Raw genomic sequence first — 21,895 nt, 5'->3', positions numbered from 1 at the left:
TGACAGGACAGGGCCTATATACTTACTTTGAGCTGCACGTGTAAGTAGTAAACTCATGTGGAAATAAACTTTGTATTGGTCCCTAGCAAAGCATGCTACTTACCTAGATTTGCCCTAATGGCCAAGTGTATGGCAATCACACTAATGATTCTCATACTAAGGTAGAATTATTCAGTTCAGGAATGTATTTATAAAACAATTCCTAGACAGATCTTTAATATACCCCTTATAAAGACAGTAAAAGATTTGAAATTGCAAAGCCCACATTCTGAAATAAGGAGAAGTAACTACTTCTTACCACTCAGTCAACTCAGTAATAAATATGTGATTTATTTATATAATTATACTGAATAATTACACAATCATAAAATCTATATAACTCGGGGGGGTACTTTTTAATTGATAATTTTTGTAAAATGAATATATTTTCGTTCTAGAAATCGGAACAATGCAGATGTATACAAATCATAAAGCGAAAGTATTTCCCCTCTCCCAACCCCTGCTGTGGTGTGCTATTCTGTAGAGGCCTGTTTTCAGTAATGGTCACTGCTTCATGCGCCGTGCTGATGTGTGGGAATATTTTTTTTAAATACTTTTTTATTGTGAAGTGTATATACAAAAAAGCAATAAATTTTAAAGTACATTTAACAATTAGTTATAGAACAGATTTCAAAGTTTGGTATGGGTTAAAGTTCCACAATTTCAGGTTTTTCCTTCTAACTGACCCAAGACACTGGAGACTAACAAGAAATATCAATATAATTATTCAATAGTCTAATTCATGTGTTAAATCCTATCATCTCTGTTATAATTCCTCTTTTTATCCTTTTCGCAATCTTTAAAGATATTTGGGTTATGCCCATTTTAACATTTTTCATGTTGAAAAGGGTATCAACAGTAGGGGACAGGGGAATAGAACGGGTTGGTCTTCTTGGAGAATGGCACCTCTGGGTTTCAGGACTTACCTGGTCTCAGAACCACCTGAAGGTTTTAGGTTTCTGAAAAGTAAATTTAACGCATGCAATTTTTGTAGAATCTCAGATAGAGCCCTGGCTGTTCTTTAGGATTAACAGGACTGATCTTGTTTGGAGTGTGGCAGACCATGGCAATTAGCAATATCCAGTTGAAGTTTACATAAGAGTAGCCTCCAGAATAGCTTCTCAAATCTATTTGAACTTTCTTAGCCACCCATACCTTATTTTGTTACACTTCTTTTCCCCCTTTTGTTCTGGAAGGCATTGCTGATCCTGAGGTGCCAGGGCCAGGATTATTCCTGGGAGGCATGTCCCACATTGCCAGGGAGACTCACATCCCTGGATGTCATGTCCCATGAAGGGGGGAGGGTAACGACTGCCAGTACTTTTAAGTTATCTGCCCCATATACTCTGGGATGTATCCAGCTATTACATTAAACTACACAGAATTTCAAGTCTGTGTTCCCATTTAGAACGCCATGGGTTTTGGTTGTTTAAATGAATTATCCAGACAGGTTGTGTTAAATTGTGTGCTACAGAAAACTTAGGTTTTGGACAAATAAAGCTCTCTTCCTTTGGTCTCACACAGTAGGTGAAGTTCTAAAATACAGACACTGTCATCCTTTACTCTGTGCTTTACCTTATTCTTATCTCTAATTGAAGTCTGATCTCTTTTTCTGTTTCTTTAACAGTTTTTGTAGGTAGCAATACTGACTTTCAGAGCTGCAGAACTCAAACTCTGAGTCCTAGGTGTCACAAGGAACCCAAAGTTCCAAGGAACTACCAGGTTATACACATATAGCACAGCATCTCAGATTACAGAAATAACACTGAAAGCTCAGGAGTAAATAGAATTACTATAAGTGCTTACAATCTAGGCCCTGATTTTCTTATAAGCATTCCTTATAAGAGACAATACAACATTTCTCCTTTTATTTCTGGCTTATTTTGCACAACCTAATGTCCTCAAGGTTCATTCACCTGATTGTCTGCCGGCACTTTGTTCTTTTCTGTAGCTGCACAATATTCCAGCATACGTATTTACCACAGTTCACCTTTCTGCTTCTCAGTCACCTCCATCCATTGGGCATCATGGATAATGTCCAAAATAAATAATCAATTTCTCACAGTATCATCACTAAGTTACACAATCATACTCACTCTCAATTTTAGATACTTTTCATTGCTCCAAAGAGAAAAATAACAAACACACCCTCACCAAAGAGAAAATTCCAAACACCCCTTAACTCTTGTCCCTCCCCTCACCCACTTACTTACCCCTAGTATTTTCGTGAATGTCTGCAGTTAAGTACAACCATAGCATGCAACAGTGGTTTCCCCCCATATCCCTCCATTATTGACTCTTTGTACGGGATTCATACCTTTGAAGTGGTTCATGCAAAATCTTATTTATATTTCTAGTGTTAAGCAGTGTGATACATGGCTCTATACAACCCCTTTCAATCATATTCACCTTTAAATAAAGGTGAATATAAACCCTCTAATGAACTACATCTCTTCTATCCATTACCATACATTAAAGTGCAACCTCACTAGGTAACCACTCACCTCTCTCTAGTTTCTGTGTATCTCTAGGTCCCTTATATTCTACATTGTAAGATTCTGAAATTACCTTTACCAGGGTCACACAATATCTACCCTTTTTGTGTCTGGCTTATTTCACTCAGCACTATGTTATCAAGGTTCATTCATGCTGCCATATACTTCAAGACCTCATTTTGTCTTACTGCTGTGTAAAATTGTATCATATGTATATACCACATTCTGCTTATCCATTCTTCTGTTGATGGGCACTTGGATTGTTTTCATTTTTTGGCAATTGTGAATAGTGCCACTATGAACGTCAGTGTGCAAATGTCTGCTCATGTCACTGCTTTCAGCTCTTCTGGGTATATAATGAGTAGTGGTATTGCTGGTTCTAGAGCAACACAGTATTTAGTTTTCTGAGGAATCAATAAACTGTCTTCCGCAGCGGCTGTACTATTATACATTTGCATGGGGGTATCTAACCTCTTTGTTACAGAGTCAGTTTCTGCTTGGACCCCAAAGCTGAACTAATGTAATACCTGACACACCCAGTGTAACCCACCGTGTGCCCTCCTGCAGTTGTAGTATATCCCAACTGATAGAGGTTTTCTTTGGGAAGCTCACAAACTGGTAGAGAGACAACATGGAACTGTATTCCAAAAATGTAAAGTATATAAGTAAGTGCTCAAGGGATGAAGAAAATAAGACTTGATAATCTGTCCTCCAGTCTCTCTTCTATTCTTATCTTTCATTCTAGTTTCATACTTGATCACTTTCAGTCTGGCAACCTTGGGCTATCTCCAAATGGATTAGTCTTCAAGACTGGAATAACATGACATCAGAAAACCTTTTAGTGTGTGTATGTTAGCAGACAGCCTGAAACTGAATCCTAACATTTTGGCTAATCAAGAACATTTGCAGCAGAGGATATATTTTTCTCCCCAAACCACATTTGTTCATTTTTCTTGTTGAACAATTTCAACAATAAGAAATTTACAATTTCAAGAATAAGTAATAATTGTCAACAAAACAGGGAAAAATAATTCATATTAACTGGATATTCTTGTTTTCACTTTTTATAAGGTATGTTAGTAAAATATGTTAGAGGAGTATATCTTTCTCCCCTTAAGCCTTCAGTCCCCACCCCGTTCTTTTTTTGGTTTCCATCTGCTTATTTTATGTGTAAATTTATTTAACAGAGACCATAGATATTTTTCTTCCTCCCTTCCTCCACCCCCATCATATTGTAAAAATTATCCTTGGTTCCCATAATAGTCCTCATAATAACTTCCTGCCCTATTGGACTCTGAACTACTTTCCACAATCCATTTTTCATAAGTGCTAAATTTTAACCAGAAGGTTCAGGATAAAAGGCGAGACAGTGCCACATAAACACAGTCACCTCGACAGGGTTTCTAACTGAACAGGGGGTGACCATGACCTGCTGTGAAGGATGGACATCTTGCAATGGATTCACTCTGCTGGTTCTGCTTCTGTTTGGAATAGTCCTCAATGCAATACCTCTGATAGTCGGCTTGGTTGATGGGGAACAACATTCTCCTAAGGTCATCTCTTGCTTTGAGTGGTGGTTCCCAGGAATTATAGGAGCAGGTCTGATGGTGAGTAATATTTATTTGGCTTGATTTGGAGAAGGGCTAAATTTTACCAAACTTCAACAGATCATCTTACAGCCTTGCAGTTAGCTATGTCTTGGCATGAGATACAGTGAAGAATAGTGGCACTGAATTAATTTATATTGGTTATCAGAAAAGAATGGTAATTTAAATAAATTACACTATCTGGTATATGCTAAGGAGCTTAGGCACCAAGAAAATGGCAAAAGTTGGTTGGGTTATTACTTACCACGTTTCTTCACATGTAGGGCTGTTCTTCCAAGCTTTAGAGTGTGAAGGACCTTTGAAATCATTCCTTCAACTGTCTTTTGCCCAATACCAGTCTTTAGTATGTATAGGAAATACAATAGCAGTGGGAAGTTGCTTAGTAGGAGTGGAAAGAAACATTTTCATGCTCTATGAATATCCTGGATAATTGTGAGGCATGAATGTAGCAGCTGTTGGCACTGGAGTTGACCTAAGAGATTTGGGGTTTGAAACCTTGGCAATCTGACCTCTGGGACTTTTAAACTTAGATCTTTACGTAGATCCTATGGTGCTTGCAGAATAGTTTGATGATTATTAATAAGTTTACATTGCTGGAAGTATGCAGCAGTGCACTGTAATACAGAACTCTCTGATGTACCTGGTCATGAATCACTTGAGACACTTGCAATAGATAGATTTCTTGACCTTCTCCTGGGAATTCTGGTGAAGACCTGGATAGGACCCATTTGCGCATACAGTTTTGGGACCTGACAGAATATCTCAGCTCTAGTTCAGTCTCCAATATATTATTGTGAACAAATCATTTATCCTTTGATTTTGTTTCGACATTTATAAAATGTGGCTGTGGATGTTTAAGTTGGAAAACTCAGCATGCAAGAAGCTTGTTTTTGTTTTTTCGTACAATTTGAACCCTTTAAAGATTGTGTGTATGTGTATGTGACGGCTGTAACAACTGTTTGTGAAAAAGTTTTAGAGACAATGAAATATGGATGTGACTCTGAAAGTAATCTAGGAAAAAGTTTCCTGCTTGCATCAATAATCCTTAATATGACCATTTACCCACAGACTTTTTTTTGGGGGGGGGAGTTAAATGAGCTTTTATTAGAATGTTGTAATAATTGCGTTTGAAGGGGGCCCTACAATGATGATTTTAAATTAAGTCTCTAACTGCAGTCAGCAGGAAGCCGGGGCCAGGGCTGGCCTGGGCGAGGGGCCACCCCATCTTCACATGGGGTGGGGCCTGCGCAGGGTGGCCCCCAGCCCCGCATTTGAAGTACGAATAGGATGGCTTCTACCCTTTCTCAGGTATGTTTAGAGAGAGGAAAAAACAAAATAAAACAACAGCAGACCTGATCATTTAAAAAACATTTCTGGAGATTCTAAGGGGGTTAAAAAAAAAATCTGAAAACGAACCATGACAGCACCCCCCCAGCTGAAGGGAAAAGGTTTCTAAACTAGACCCAAACTGAATCCTGAGGTCTCAGAGGGGGGAGCGGAAGAGGAGGCTCTGCGGGACACGTGGTGTGAGCCTACACCAACAGGGGTGCAGGTCGGGGCGGGGGACTATTATATTTGCAACTCTAGGTGAAAATTTGTCCTTCAGCTGGTACACTGGACTTGAGACCACTCCGACATCAAAAAGCCATTCTAGGACTCATTGCCCAAATTTGATGGGTTCTTTTCCTTTAAGACCATGAGCACTCTTCACCCTGCTTTAGATAGGAAGAACTAGTTAAAGGGGAATTTTTGGGATATTTCTTCAAACTGCTCTAAAAATTCTCTTCCAGGCTGACAGAAAACACATTGTTCAACAGTGTGATGTAACTGCATATCCGTCCATTTCCCCCCCATGTTGAAGGCTTTTCTCCACTTGAGTAGTGTAAGCTTGCTCTGAATCTGCTTAGACCAGATGAGAGGAGCAGCTGGCTGAGGTGGCAATTTCCATGAAGTTCCTAAAAGTTCCTAAATTAACATTTAGCATACCTCATGTAGCTTTAGATAGAAATTGGCTCTGTCAAAAATCTCATCAGAAAATTAAAAAAAAATTCTTACTATGCTTAACCCAACAGGCATTAAAGGGGCCTGAGATGGTGATGACACATAACTATGCCCCTTGAATTCTTCTTTTTGAGAAGATGGGGGAAAGAGAAAAAGATACAGAACTAAACAGAGGTACATAAATCTCCCTTTTGTTGACCATCTGCTAAGTACCAGCTACTGGGCTCATATTTTACACCATCTCATTTAATCTCTATAAAGATCTTGCTGAGCAGACATTATCATTGTGCCTTTACGGAGCAGTAGAAGGTGGCTTAGGAATGTTAACAAGGTCACACAATAAGTGTGAAACCAAAGTTCAAGTGTATCAGACTCCAAAGTTGTTTGCCCCCAGCATTAGTACCATCATCTTCAATACCTGTCTCAGACTGACAAGAGGAAAGTTTATGTACAATACATAAACTTCAGTGACCAGGAAACTGAAGCATAGAAAGGTTATGTCAATCTGTGACAGTTTCACAGAGAATTTAGACTTCCTTGTTCCGTGGCTAAATTTACTTTATCACCCTCAATAAATATTAATGAAAGGTGTCAATACCAGGTTATCTCTATTACTCAGAATTATAGAGTGTCATGAGAGCATCAAACAACTTTTATATTGAGCCTTAACGCTCTAAAGAGTGCCCAGAAACAAGTTGGTAGTACAGTAGTAGTACAAGGGGTGTTATTTTCATGATCTTTGGCTATATATAGGATGTAGAAGAGTATCTTTTTCAAAAGAGAATTGTGTCCTTTCCAGCATCTGTCAAAATATTGACTAGGTTGAACTCTTAGTATATACTTTTTACAAATATACTGAAAAGCTAATAAATTAGAAGAAATCACTGTGTGTAATAAACACTTTAGTTACAGTTCTTGAAATCTTTCCAAAATTGTAGCATTTTAAATTAGCATTGCTTTAATAGTAGGGGATTTCACAGGAAGTGGTCAATAATAAAAACCCTGGGGTTCGTTATTGATTACTTCATGAAATACACTCATTTTATAGTTTTATGACTAATCTAAAACAGAGGTGAACTTATTCATCTTTTGAAAACATGACTAAGACGAAGGTTACGTAGTTAATTATTTTTAACCTATCTGCTAACTGGAAAAATCAATGTACATATTATTTTTCCAAGTACTTAAAGAAAAAAACTTAAAGTGTTCCCTCTAAAAAATATGGACAGAAGGCCATTTTATTTTATATGAAGTTAATTTTGTCTGATCTAAATAATGCATATTCATTGATTTTCCTCATTACATATGGTAATTCATCCAAGGAAATTGTTAAAGTTTTAACAAAGAACAAATTGTTGAAAGTTAGCTATCATATATAATAAGCATTTGCAAAATACAACTTTTACATTTACGACAAGCATTCGGCTTTGTGAATTATCCTCATGGGGAACAATCTAGAGGACTCACCAAGTCTGAATTTTATCACTGAGTTTCAGGGGTCTAAGACTTTTCCATACTTCTTTTATACATTCATATAGCTTACTTCTAAAACTCTGGACTAAAGTATGGATTTCTGTAAGGACAGAAAAACAATACTGCTTCTTTTCTTTTAAAAAAGTGAAAAACCAGGAACATTTAAGAAATTATTTTTTTATTAGAGCAGTTGTAGATTCAGCTTTAATTTCACAAAAACTCTTATGCATTCAATGCACTGAGCAATTTAAGAGTTTTCTCAAAATTATTCATTTTGGCAGAGAATCTGGAAGATTTATAATTCAGTCAAGACACATACACAAATATACACGGTTTCACATTTTAACATCCCTTCTATAGAAATCCCCTCCAATTTCCAAAACTCTGAAAAAAAATCCAGTTGAAATGTAATGAATGATAAGTTACCCATAAAGGTGTAGCAAAGATGTGTTAATATACCATGCAGTCAACTGGGTGATGATTCATATGCTAAAAATTACTTCCTTTATAAAATTCCTTTGCAAGGGAAGGGGATCTTGAGAATAAATATTCAAGATCTCCGAGATAAATTGATCCTACAGAAACTCAGCCGAGCTTAATTTACAACAATGAGGAAAATGGAATGATTTGTCTATTTACCTTGTGACTTACTGTTGCTCCAACTTTCTTTTAAAAGAAAACTTTCCCTGCAAAGAAAAGTGAATATTTTAGGCTTTGTGAGCCAGACAGCCTCTGTTGCAGTTACTCAATTCCATCACTGCACAAAAGGAGACACTGACAATATGTAAATGAATGGGCATGTCTGTGTTCCAATGCAACTTTAACAACAAAAAACAGGTAGCAGGTCAGATTTGGCCCGGGGCCATAGTTTGTCAATCCCTGTTCTAAAAAGATTTGTATCTTAAGCTCAAGAAGTAGTATAGCTCATGGTTATAAAAGAAATTTAGTGCATGAACTGGGACACCTACTTAGGGGCTAAGAATTATTTTTCCTTTTCTTTTGCATTCTTAGCTATGCCCTGGGCTACCATATATGTGAACTCTGATTATAAGGGTGTTGGTGTTCAAAGCAACATGTAAACAAAGTTTAATACAAGGCAAGGTGTTCCACACAAGTGCCATGGAGTCAGCATATGATCAGAGTGGGGTGAAGTTTGTTAGGAAAGCTATTTTGTAAGGTATAGATTTTGAACATGGTCTGAAAGAACAAGGGTAGATGTGGCCTTGGAAAAAAAAAGGTCAGGAACAGAGACGTTAGAAGGACAATGAGTTGGAGTGGGAGTTTGCATGATGAGAATAAACAAATTCTATGTAAGAACAGAGAATGGAAGAATTGAGTCAGTGTGGAATAGAAGTAAAAGAGTCTGGGCTCTGGAGCCCAATTGCCTCACTCTGAATCCTAACTCTTCCAGTTTCTTAAGCAAGTTACCAAACTTTTCATGCTTCAATTTTCTCAATAAAATGGGGATGATAAAAATAATGTCTACCTCAAAGGATTGTTTTGAGGATAAAATGAGCCAAATCATGCAAGCACCCATAACAGTGCTTGGCAGTGTTAGAGCTTAATAAGATGTTAGAAAACAAAGCGGAAGGAGGGAGAGAATCACTCCAGGACTGCTGTGCTGAGATGGCAAAAATACTTTATGGCTGAAATTTCTCAAGAGGAAAGAAATAATTTACATTCCATCATTTTAATGATTCAAACTTCTTCCAGTAAGAATTTTTAGTCATAGCTCCTGACTAGATATTAGGGAAAAAATGTAAACCTAAGTTCTGAGTCTATGGTATCACTTATAGCTTCCCTCAGCCATATTTCCATTAAGATAGAGTACATTATCTATGAGATTTCTGAACATCAGTGTAAAGCGAGATCATTACAAATCTTGGATTCAGGAGGAGAAAGGAGAACATAGAATGAAAAATTCTCAAATCATAAGTCCAGGAAACCAGTGAAATGATAGGGACCCTGGGAGTAAGAGGGAATTTAGGGGCATGAAAATGAGAGAACTACTAGTCCCAACCACCAGACAAACAAAACCATTGGTTTCTTTGCTGGAGGTTTGCCAGACAAATTCACACAATTCTTGGGAAATTGGGTAAGTGGCTGCAATTTCAGAATTATTCCTTCAAAAATACTCAATAACTCTTTCTAATCTGTTTTATTCCAAGTCTCTAAAAATGACTCAGGCTAAACTAAGAATTTAGATGGAAGAGTTATAAACTACTCTTCTGAATAGTAGTTTCCTTCACACCTTCCCCTTCTTTTAATCTTTGTGGTTGAAAATGGGATCATAAGGTTCACATGATCAAAGTACATTACCGGATTTCCTTCTTATTCTAAGTGTGGACTTCCCATAACTGGTGGTAAATGGAAGTCTGAGATTACTGCTGTTTCATATGATGCGAAGTAATTATACTCATCTTTCCTGTTGATATAATTTCCAGGTCATTCCAGCAACATTAATGTCCTTGGCAGCAAGGAAAAGAGCATGCTGCAACAATAGAGCCGGAGTGAGTATGGAGCAATTGGTCTGGGAGGAGAAATGCAGAAAGTTATTGATATCCAAGCAAAGTCATCCTGAGTCATCAGTATCTGCTGAGCACAGTGTGGCTCGAGGGGCAGGGCCACTGTTTTAGAAACATGCTCTATAGGATAATTATGCTCTATGGAAAGTGAGAAGTGTGGTTTTTTTTTTCTCTTCCCCATAAAAATTTAGCTTTGGAGGTAGCCTTCTGTGTTTTCCACAATATTAGTTTCACCAATATAAAGGTTTTCAAAGAAAGGAGATTGGTGTTCTGGTTTGCTAGCTGCCGGAATGCAATATACCAGAAACAGAATGACTTTTAAAAAGGGGAATTTAATAAGTTGCTAGTTTACAGTTCTAAGGCTGAGAAAATGTCCCAATTAAAACAAGTCTATAGAAATGCCCACTCTAAGGCATCCAGGGAAAGATACCTTGGTTCAAGAAGACTGATGAAGTTCATGGTGAACACAGTCAAGAGTTTCTCTCTCATCTGGAAAGGCACATGGTGAACATGGTCAGGGTTCCTCTCTCATCTGGAAGGGTACATGGCAAACATGGTGTCATCTGCTCCTTCTCCTGGCTTCCTGTTTCATGAAGCTCCCCGGGGACATTTTCCTTCTTCACCTCCAAAGGTCGCTGGCTGGTGGGCTGTGCTACTCGTGGCTATGTTGTTCTGCTCTCTCTGAATCTCTCATTCTCCAAAATGTCTCCTCTTTTATAGGACTCCAGAAACTAATCAAGACCCATCCAAATGGGTGGACATGCCATTACCTAATCCAGCTTAACAGCCACTCTTGATTAAATCACATCTCCAAGGGGATGATCTGATTATAATTTCAAACATATAGTATTGAATAGGGACTATTCTGCCTTTATGAAATGGGATTTATATTAAAACACTGCTTTTTTAGGGGACATACATCTTTTCAAACCAGCACAATCAGTTAGTTTGTAATCAATTCATGATACTCAAATACTTGATGGTTTTGTGGTATTTATAACCCACGTAGGCAAAACATCTCCTCAGTTCTTTCATGCATAAGAGAAGTCAGCTTCCTAGAACCAGAATAACTGTTTTTACCCAGTTAAGTTAAAAGAGAAGCCAGTTATTTTTTAAAACATTTAGCACATAACTATGTATAAAGTTGTAACTCTGTTAAAAGTAAAGGAAATGAACCCCTTTCATATACTATCATATTTCTTTCAAAACCCTTTATTGGGAAATATTATGATCTCTATTTTATTGACAAAGACATTGATAATCAGAAAGCAAATAACCTGCCAGTGATGCATAGGTAGTAAGTGGATTTTTATCCACATCCATGACTTCACAAAATTCATAATCTCTACACTACACTGTGAGCACTGTTATTGCTACCACTAGGTTCTCATAATTTTCTCAGGAAAGCAGTAGATCAGTAACAGGCTGGCAGAGTATATGTCCTCGGCAAACTAAGCCTGAGGTTTTTTTGTTGTTGTTGTTTTTGTTTTGCATGGGCAGGCATCGGGAATCAAACCCAGGTCTCTGGCATGGCAGGTGAGAACTCCACCTGCTGAGCCACCGTGGCCCACCCTAAGCCTGAGGTTTTACAGCAAGGGTTTTCAGCCTGATGGAAACATTAGAATCACCCAGTGAAATTTAAAAACATTTAAAAATACCAAGCCAGGGTTTTGGAATACAGAATCTTCATCAATATTTTTCAAAGCACCCTAGATGCTTCTCATTTGCAGACAGGGTCTGTACTGCTTTAAAGGGAATACATATTTATATCTATAAATGAAACTTTTTAACAATTAGAAGATTCATATTTTTAAAATTACTCTTCTCTGACATTTGAGCACCTAGGATTACAATAATTACTTTGTTAATTATTTATAATCTATGTTCCTGACATATTGTAGGTATTCAATAAATATTACTTTTCAGTTTTCCCTCCCCATTCCTTTTCTTTATAAACTATAATAACATTGAGTTTGACTTTATCTGATACCTAGAGTGTTATCTTCATCTGATACCTAGAACATTCTTGAGGGAAATATCTTTTTTTTTCATTTTAAACAGTTTTATTCACACATCATACAATCCAACAGAGAGATATGTTAAGGTATTTCTGAATCCCCCAACTCAAACATATCAAAACAATTATCTAGTTTTCTGTTTTTCTCTCTAATCACATTTCCATTAAGAATCTTTTTTTTTTCCTGCACGTATCCTCTCACCACAAATTAATCATATTTTCAATGTCCATTTAAGTTTTCTCTTTCATTTGAGGACTTAGTGAGTCAAGAATAACTTAACTGCTTTTTCAGGAAGGTTCTGGGTTTAACTCAGTAACCAGGAGGTTTTAGTCTCCTATACCAACATTAAAAATAATTCAAGTTTATGCTTCAGCAAAATTAGAGATTATCACATGCCTAGGAGCACTCTCAAATGTTAAGTTCTGGGATGCCAAGGGGTACTTACAAATATTGTTTATGCTCTATTAATAAGAGTGGTACTGGTTATCTAATCAAAACAGCCAGTTTATAAATGTAATGCAAAATTTTAAGCAACTATCCTCACCTGTTGGTAGTAATCTGAGGACTGTTGTTTAAGGCATACCTGGTATCTTTTAGTACAGATAAGATCAGGCATCACAAAATGAAAATGGCTAGATCTTGGGAGGGTGGGGAAAGGGTCACCAAGGCTTGTCCATGTTGGGGGTTGTAACTTAAGTCCAGTTTAATGAAAGAAATGAAAACATTTGTCACAAAAGTCATCACTGATTTGTAGTGATGTATCCTACAAAGTCTCCGATTAAGGATCTCCCCTTAGATTATTATGGCACTTCCTTTCTTTAACATCTCCACTGCACATTCAGAGTTGAAAGCAAAAACAAATGGTTCTCTTCCAGCAAAGAAAAAGAAAACATATCTATTTTATCCTCTCAGAACCTCAAGTAACATGTAATTTTGAACTCAGTTATTCCACTGCTCCATAAAAAATTGTTCTTGACACCTTGGAATATTTAATATTATCTTTAAGTATCTTTGAGCTTTGATTCTATCAATTTAATCAATTCCCCAAGTGTTGTTATAAGGTGTTACTCTGACAACTAAAAAGCAAATGTTTTAGGAAAAAATACGGTTAGAAAAATCAAATAGAAAAATAATAAAAAAAGAAAATATTTATTACCCATTTTCTTTCCCTGGAAACTTACGTGTAAATTTCCCCAGCAAAATCAAGCATTTTTAAGTCCCACTGGAGCTAATGAAATTTATACATAGTAAAGTCCTGAGTCAATAGCCATTTTGTAGGCTAAGACCAAAGTTATTTATAATCTGTGAAATGAGTTTTATATTATTCAGCCATCAGTTGGGATGAGAATAGGTTTGATGACTGGTAGATACTTTGTGCTCACCATAAAACAATGACACCAGTAGTATGGGACATTTTACTTACTTATCTCAAAATTTAGCCTCACACATTACTGATGACACTCTCAAATGCATAAAAAATTATACTTTGGGAGAAACTGCCAATAAATCAGTAACTACTTTTAGTAAAGAAATACTTATATGAAATTTTGAAGCACAGGAAATAGCATAATTAAATCAACGGTTGAAAGCATATCTTGATACAAGTCAGGGTAGGCTAGGTTACGCTCAAGTAACAAACCATTCCAAAATCTCAGTGGCTAACCAAACAAAGTTTACTTTATACTCAAGCTACATGTCCATCAAGAATTAGAAGGGAACTCTGCTCTTCTCCAAAGTGACAGAAACTTTTGCTCACAATTCATTGGCCAGAATGGCCAGCATGGCCCGTATCCAACCACAAGAGCCAAGAGGTCAAAGAGCCCCCAAATGGTGGGTGAACAGCTTAGTGAAGTTCACAGCTGCTTTGTTTAATCGTCGTAATAACCTCATGAGGGGCAACAGCCTACATTTTTTATTAAAAAAAATATAATTTGCATTTATTTATTCAACACAGAACTGCATCAGACACTGGCTACAAAGGCAAGTCAGAGCCCCTGCCCTCAAATTTGCTCTCTCATGAGATATAGAGAAATAGCCATAGGATGAAGCTGGAAAGGCATCTGTTCTGCAGGAAATGAGGAAGTGGGCCATTCTGTATTTGAATGGCCCAGTGGAATAAAGAGTAGGTCAGCACATCTAGCAACGGCATCAGCAGAGCAATCCAAGTCCTGCCAAGAGGCCACCAGGACTGGAACTTTGACATTTCTCCCCGGATTAATGATTTCTAGGCATGCCACGGAGATATAATTCTGTATTATTATTATTATTTTTTCACAACAAAAGGTTTTAAACAAGAAAAGTAAGAGACAAGAATTGATCTTTCTCTTATTTTTACTGTTCCTTGTGCCCTTTGTTTTTCCAATTCTTGATTTTGTTTCTGAAGCATTTAAATGACCCCCCACTACAAGGGAAATACAGCTCCCTGGAATCACTTTCTGAAGTCAGACCCCTCTGTAGCGCTAAGAAGTCAAAAGGAGTTGATGACCAAAATAAAACCTATCGGCAATTCTAGATGAGTAAATTTAAGTAACTTAACTTGTACAGGGCCACTGTACAAGTATGGAAGAATCAGGATTTGAATCAGACTCTGCCCTCTAATTTGCACCTAATCAAACTATGACCTTAAAATCTAGGAATGTAGGGTGACTAGAGAGTGGTAGCAGTTAGTTTAAAGACTATATAAACTGCTGAAACTTGAAACAGACCAAGAAAATATATCATAATAATGTGTGCAAATGGCCCTACTTTATTTTTCAGATGTTTCTTTCATCCCTTTTGAATGTAATCACAATCATTGGTGCTGTGTATTGCATGTTGGTGTCTATCTATGCTCTCTCTGAAGGACCTCTCATTTGTAACTCTCAAGACAAGAGTACTTTCAGTTGTGAATTTTCACTGAAAAACTTAAGGTGAGTGACCTCATTTCATGGATGGTCTCCACTATCCTACATAGCTGCAGATAGCTAGATTAGAATAGTGTGCTCTTGACACCATACCATATTTTTCTTTGATGCAACTACGAAGACAGAATCTTAGAGATTTAGCACACTGATCCCAGTTGGTACAATCTCACGTAGAAATAGAGGAGTTACTACATTCAGAATGCCTTGGGTATGGTCTAGTTTAAAAGGACTAGTTAATCTCAGCTTCTGCTTGTCTTTTATAAGTCTATAGTTGCATAAATGTGTGTGTATGTATATAAAGCATTTCTGGAAACAATTACCAGAAACTTAGCTATCAACCTGCAGAATGGTAATGGAAGAGGGAATTTACTTCTTACATTCTGAACTAACGAAATTTATAAACCATAAGCATATATTACTTTAATAATTTAAAAAATTGAAATTTAACATATAAAATCCAAAGCTTGCCTATAAGTGCTAAAAGAAACAAAGCAACCAATAGACTAACTAATGCAGACATGAAGTGTTGGCATGGCAAACTGAAAAATAATTTGTCATTTTTTTGTCTTGCATACTTCCACTCTTCAGGCTGAATGCTTTTAATAATGCTTATCTATGTAAATGGTTTATGCCAGTCTTATAAGATAGTCTGCGCCTGATTGTAAGCATAATTTGTAAAACTAGAAGAAAAGAATCTAGTTCACTGGGTCGCTCAGTTTGGAAAATGATCAAAATGTACTTTTGTAAGTTTGTGGAGAATCAAAATGTATTTTTTTCCTTTTCCTTCCTACATTAACAAAATAAAACTCTCTCAAAAGTTCATAACACAGTTGAGTATCAAAACCCAAAGAAATTTTCATTTCCTAATAGATCTGAAGTACAAGATTAGAGATTTCAACCATAGATGATATATATACACACACACACACATTCAATTGAATATATATATAAATACACACACTCAATTCTCAGTAAATGAGAAGGATCTACTTGTACCAGCCACCAGGCTAAGCTTGGGAGATTACAGCATTGAAGGAATTTCCAGTCTAGTTGGGAAGATAAACCCAGGCTAGTAAACAGTTGTAATAGAATGATCTTATGCTCACTGCAAATTTCAAAAGAGCAGACTCATGTTCTATGTACCGAAAATACTGCTTTGTTTCTGAGGTTGAATGCCAGTTGTTGGCATCTAGACGCACAAAGTCTAAGAACACTTTGTCTTACTCTGCAATAAACCAAAGAAAAATCACCTTGAGACAGATGTCTTCAAGCTAAAATTTCTTATTTTTCATAACCCTGTTAGAAAGGCCACACATAATTTTAATCAGACATATTTTAAATGTTTTTCCTGAGTAAGAATTTTACTTCTGGTTTAAGAGCAGATGCAACACTGAGACAACACAGCAGTTCTCCACTAAGAATTGAGCTCCTTAAAAGGGAGCTCCTTTGTTTTCTTACCTTCAACAAGTCTAACAGTGCCTGCATAAGTAGGTTGAAGTGCATGAAACTATTGAAAATTCAACCTTTTTTGACATAGAAAAACAATTTGCAATGGTGCAACCTAAGAGTGGGTACTATAGAAATGTTTGGTATATATAATGAATGAAAGTTTTATTTATTAAGGATATGGTCTCATATTCAGAAGCACTCATTTTTAACCAACTGAGGTTGGCATAATATTTTTAAAGTACATTATTTCAGTATATTTATTATTTTCTGGGCATAATGATACATTCCTTTGATTGCCAATGGTGTTCCTTAATATCTTATTTTTTTCATTTCTTTTGTTATTCAGCAACATTCATACAGAATCCTTCAAACTACAGTGGTTTTTCAGTGACTCTTGTGTACCTCCAACTGTTACTAATAACTCTACCGTCAATGCCACCATGGCCAGTGACATGAGAAAATATAGCTTGAGCTTCAGTTCTGAAGAAAACAAATATAAGACCATCCATCTCTCAGTATTTGTAGGTCTATTAATCATTGGTATCCTTGAAATTCTGTTTGGACTCAGTCAGATAGTCACTGGTTTCCTTGGCTGTCTGTGTGGAGTCTCTAAGCGGAGGAGTCGAATTGTGTAGTTGAATGGTAATAAAATGGAAATATCAGTAGTTTGAATCATTTGAGAATTACATTAAAAATAAAAATACACTATTTCAGAAACATAGTGAAACATCATTTAGAAAACTATGTATCATTTTAGTCCAAAAATTGTTTTTAAAGTCACCTTTAACGTGATTTTAAAAATCAATCTTTCATATATTAAGCATAACATTTTATACAGAAAGGAAAAATCTTTAGTGGTTGACCGTCAATGTATTTTGTATCTTTATGTATTTGTGTACTATTTGAATTTTCTAACTTTATATTTTGGGGGAAAGGGGAGGGGAGAAGAGAGGGAAGGGGAAAGAGAATGGGAGTTATCCTGGAAGTGAAAGTATAAGAACTTTTTATGTCTTTCTTTGTACTTTAAAAAAGAAAAATAAAAAGGTATAAACATATAACCAGAAGATTATCAAGTCTTCAGACCTAATTCCCAACTGACAAGAAATAGAGGGGAAGAGGAAGCACTCAGAAAGGTTGAAAAGGTGAAACAGTAGAGAGACATTAGCCCTCAGTTTTCAATATGAAATGTTCATAGGAAAAATAAAAGGTGGGGTGGGTTGAAGAAACTGTTTTAGATTAAGAGAACAAAGAGACATGATCCAACCCCATCATGCACGGTGGGGGAAACCTGTGCATGAATTGCGTTAGATAACATTAAGGAATTACTGCTAATTTTGTTAGGTCTGATAATGGGTTTTGTGGTTATATAGGAAAATGCCATTTTTTAGAAACATTTATATTTGGGGGAAAATGTCAAGTTTTAAAAATACTTCAGGGCAGGCCACAGTGGCTCAGCAGGCACAGTTTTCTTGCCTGCCATGCTAGAGACCCGGGTTTGATTCCTGGTGCCTGCCCAGGCGAAAAAAAAAACAAAAAACTTCAGTAAAAAAATGAAGCAATGGAAAAAGTTCACGGTTATACTTAGATGATGGATATATGGTGATTCACTGTACTCTTCTATTTTCCTATGTTTGCATTTTTCATAACAGTAGTTAAAAAATAGCTAGAAAAAAATATTTCAAAAGCTGATTTCTATACATGCCAGTCTTTGAAAGATGGCAACAAAAGAGCATATTCGCCATATGAAAATGTTATAAAAAGGCAAAACCCGAAGTCTACAATTTCCTGGATGGGATCACTCCTGCATTTTATTTCAGTTGTTTTTCTATGCTAACTGGGCTGAAGGTTCTAGAAATAATTTGATACCTTCATTACAGCTGCCTAAATGTATTATTACCATCAAGAATATAATTATAAGCCTTTTTTTCTGAATTCATTTAATGTATAAAGATATCTTCCCTACATTTTCATCAACACCTATTTATCCTTAAAGCCGATTTAAATCTCCTACTTGAGGAGGTTCCAGAATGCCATGATTTTAATAAATTAAGTCAGCACTTCCCTAAATTGCTACTATTCTACTTGTCACAATGTAACATACATATTTTATCTGAACACCCACAATTATAGGGGAATTTAAGAGAGCAGAGACCATTTATTTATTATCAGCTCTTTCCTGTTTCAGGTCCTTAGTAAGCTCTCCTTCTATCCCCTCTCTCTCAACCCTGGCTAAGTTCTCTTCATCCTTCAGATTTCAGTACAAATATCACTTTTTCTGAGGGGCCTTTCCTAACTACCTAATGAAAAATAGGCTTCCTTTTTACTCTTTCTTTTAGCATGCTCTCATTTATGATAATTATTACAAAGGTAGATACTTTCATTTAAGCTTGTTTCTTAAATTTCATGCTTTCCTATAAGCTCCACGTGTGCAGGGGTGTTTCTTTTATTCACAGCTGGGCACAAAGCAGGACCATCATAAATAAGTGAAGAATCCTAGTATTTGGCCTTTAGTGATGACTCAATACTTTTCAACGAATGTCAATCTGCTAACAACCATAAAATTAAAATACTTCAGTAGAATTAACATAACTAGCTTACTGTACTGACTGAACAATACAAGGGTCAGTGATGGTGCTTACAATTTCCTTACGTCCCTGGAAAAGGGAGAGAGAGATAACCCCAGTTCTCTATAAGGTCTGGAAGAGAAAGAGATATAAGACTTCCATTTCAGATGGCAAAAGAAAGATCTCTAGCATTTGGTAAAAATCATTAGGAAGAAAGATGTTTTTGGCCTTGTTTATCTCCCAGGATTCCTGCTTTTGTATTCTTGGTCTTTATGGAATACTTTCATTGACTGCTTGGCAAAAGATGTGCTTTTATATTTCACCCATCATTTTTATCATTTTTGTTGTTTCAATTGGGAGGATCTCTCACAGAAACTACCATGTTAAAACAGATACAATTGCAACATTATAATATTGTCAAAATTCAGAAAGTTTCATGGGGGAAAAAATACATACATATATATGTACATCATATTCACAACAAACTTAAGAAGTAAGTACAAAGAAGAATCCTTCCTCCTAGTCCTTTTTTGGAAAGAGGCAGGCATAAAAACAGCATCATTAAATCTATCTATATCTATGTAATTTCTCTCAACTGCCTTTCCCAAACTCACTGTCTTGGTAGAAAGATACTGAAGATGTATAGACGATATTACACATATCTGCTTCTGTCCAAGACAGAAGAAAAAACAAATTCAGAACTAAAGGCTCCTATGACTTTATTTCATTGGTGGGTTCAATTCTCATGAGATTTGGAATACTACTAACTAGTTACTAATGGAAAAGGTATGCCCACAGGTATTTTAATCCGGACCACTTTATACATGGTACAAAATCAGAAAGACAACCATAATGCAGCCAGCACCCACCTCCACCAGGGTGAAGACTCAAAGGAAGCACTGTAGGTTCACTGCCACTGGCCAAGTCACTACCTGCATTACTTACTCCTGAGGCAGGAAAACTCAGGATCACATACAGAATATAGCTCATATCATAATATGATGAAATAAAATCTTTCGATAGACGAATATTGCTTTGTTTGACAGTTTATTAAATACACTACATTTGTATCTTATTCTGTAGTTTTCAAAATCATTCACACATGGACTTAGTAAAAACGTATTTTATAGAAAACCAGCCACAAAACTGAAATGAAAATAAGGATGCACATATTGAATACATATTAGATAACTGCTGAAATGTTAAGAACTATTTTAATTTAATCTGTACAGATGCTTAATGAAGGTGATCATGAACTATTAGGTGGCTTCTTTTCCTTAAATCTGACATCAGACTTCGACTTCATAAGTGTTAGTGTTGAGTTGCAAATGCAAAAATGTCTATTAACAAAACATCTAATCTAACACTGTTTGAGCAACAGGACAAAATAAAGAACTGTTCTCCTTTTACAGGTACTTTTCTAAACCTATTCTCTATGCACTCTCTCCCATTCAGAGAATTAGTAGTGCAAACTGATGAGGCAAAAAACAATTCCTATAAAAAACGAACTGGCACCTATTTACAAAACATGCAAAGGGAGATTTTTAAGGAGGTGTTCCTGCAGAACTGGTTAAAAGTGAGCATAGCCAAGTGGCAGAATATATCTTTACTTCTGCAAAACTAGGTCCTTCCTCCTCTTTTCTGGAAAAATGACCTTTTCAGGATATGAACTATAAAACGGCATATGATGCAAAGACAGAAACGTAGAAGTTTGCAAATTCTTTATATTTCCAGCTGTTGAAACAAATATTTTTGAAAGCTGAGGTTACCTCTAGCGGCGAAACCAGAGCCAGCTATTAAGCAGCCAGAATGCTACAGTAATTGAATACATGACCATTTCTCTTTTAGCACGTTCTTTGTTCTCCTCTTCTAGAAGTTGTAGACGTCTATTTAGTTTGATTATCTAAGTGAAAAGCAAACAAAACAAACAAAAACAAAAAAGAAGCTTTAATTCATGAAGCAATTAAAATCATATAAAGTAATTTAATAATTTGTAAAAAAGAACTATTACAAATGCAAAAAGTTTCATTAGGAGTAAAATAAAACTATATTTAAATTCACTTAAATAACGTTCCTCTCTTTTTTTTCAACAGAAAGGATATATTTGTCTTCCTTACTTAATGAGAGAGTAGGGTTAGGAAAACTGTTACATACCGCGATTCTGGTAGAAAAGACTATACATTTAGGGATTCTTACCACAGCAGAAAAGAAAAACATCTCCTGCCCCTTCTATGCGCTTCTTGTCACTCAGACTCAGATTATTCTCTTTAACTGCCTTCTCTCTACACCTCTATGAGTTACTGAGAAGGGTCCCATAAAATAACCTATTATAGTGAGCCTCATGATATGCTACCCAGCTCTTCAGGACTGGAAGTCTCACTCTGCTGGGAGGGTCACCGGCTGGCAGCACTGTTCTTGCCTGCTGGTCCTTACTGTGAACTGCCCTTGGCTGAACAAGCATGCCTTGCCCAAGCTCATGCTCCTTCCCAGGGCAGCATCCCATCCAACAACTGGTCAGTGAGGGAATATAAAGGCCAGGTCCCTTGCACCCATTGGAGACAACTTGGAAGGGTCAACTTAGCTTCAGAGCTCCTTGTGGGATTGGCTACAGCCCTTCCTTAGAGACTCCCCATAAACCTTCTACATATAAATCTTCTTGTCAGAATCTGTTTTCCAGGGAATCCACTTTGTAACATCTAAGCAAAAACACCATGGGCTCTGTAAGCACTATAAAATGATAACAGATTACTATCATTTTATTAGAGGAATGTGGAGGCAGATTTTTATAATGCTCAACCTCAAGTATTTCAAAGACTAAGAA

The 21,895-nt window shown here is 36.4% G+C and overlaps 2 protein-coding genes across 14 annotated transcripts in view; one reads left to right on the top strand and one right to left on the bottom strand.

Moving 5' to 3' along the window:
* Positions 1-3,892: 3,892 nt before the first annotated feature.
* On the top strand, positions 3,893-21,420 carry TM4SF20 (transmembrane 4 L six family member 20). The gene is made up of 4 exons (XM_077155332.1): positions 3,893-4,141; positions 10,060-10,125; positions 14,916-15,067; positions 16,857-21,420. The coding sequence occupies exons 1-4, from the start codon at positions 3,959-3,961 to the stop codon at positions 17,143-17,145; spliced, it is 690 nt and encodes a 229-aa protein (XP_077011447.1). The 5' UTR covers positions 3,893-3,958; the 3' UTR covers positions 17,146-21,420.
* The window catches only part of MFF (mitochondrial fission factor), a 31,656-nt gene continuing 30,541 nt past the window's right edge, over positions 20,781-21,895 (bottom strand). For all 13 annotated transcript variants that reach the window (XM_077155323.1, XM_077155317.1, XM_077155324.1 and 10 more), the window contains one exon: positions 20,781-20,977. In XM_077155323.1, coding sequence (XP_077011438.1) covers positions 20,846-20,977 — 132 coding nt within the window. In that variant the 3' untranslated portion in view covers positions 20,781-20,845. The remainder of the gene's footprint in view (positions 20,978-21,895) is intronic.

This window comes from Tamandua tetradactyla, chromosome 3, assembly GCF_023851605.1.
Source record: "Tamandua tetradactyla isolate mTamTet1 chromosome 3, mTamTet1.pri, whole genome shotgun sequence".
Classification (NCBI taxonomy): domain Eukaryota; kingdom Metazoa; phylum Chordata; class Mammalia; order Pilosa; family Myrmecophagidae; genus Tamandua; species Tamandua tetradactyla.
The sequence above is the reverse complement of the archived record's forward strand: the minus strand, read 5'-3'. Positions and strand labels throughout refer to the sequence as shown.

Excerpts from the sequence above, each read along its gene's own strand:
- TM4SF20 (XM_077155332.1), top strand. The coding sequence starts at position 3,959 with ATGACCTGCTGTGAAGGATGGACATCTTGCAATGGATTCACTCTGCTG. Across the intron at positions 4,142-10,059 it reads TTATAGGAGCAGGTCTGATG|GTCATTCCAGCAACATTAAT; the intron begins GTGAGTAATATT and ends TATAATTTCCAG. Across the intron at positions 10,126-14,915 it reads GCTGCAACAATAGAGCCGGA|ATGTTTCTTTCATCCCTTTT; the intron begins GTGAGTATGGAG and ends TTTATTTTTCAG.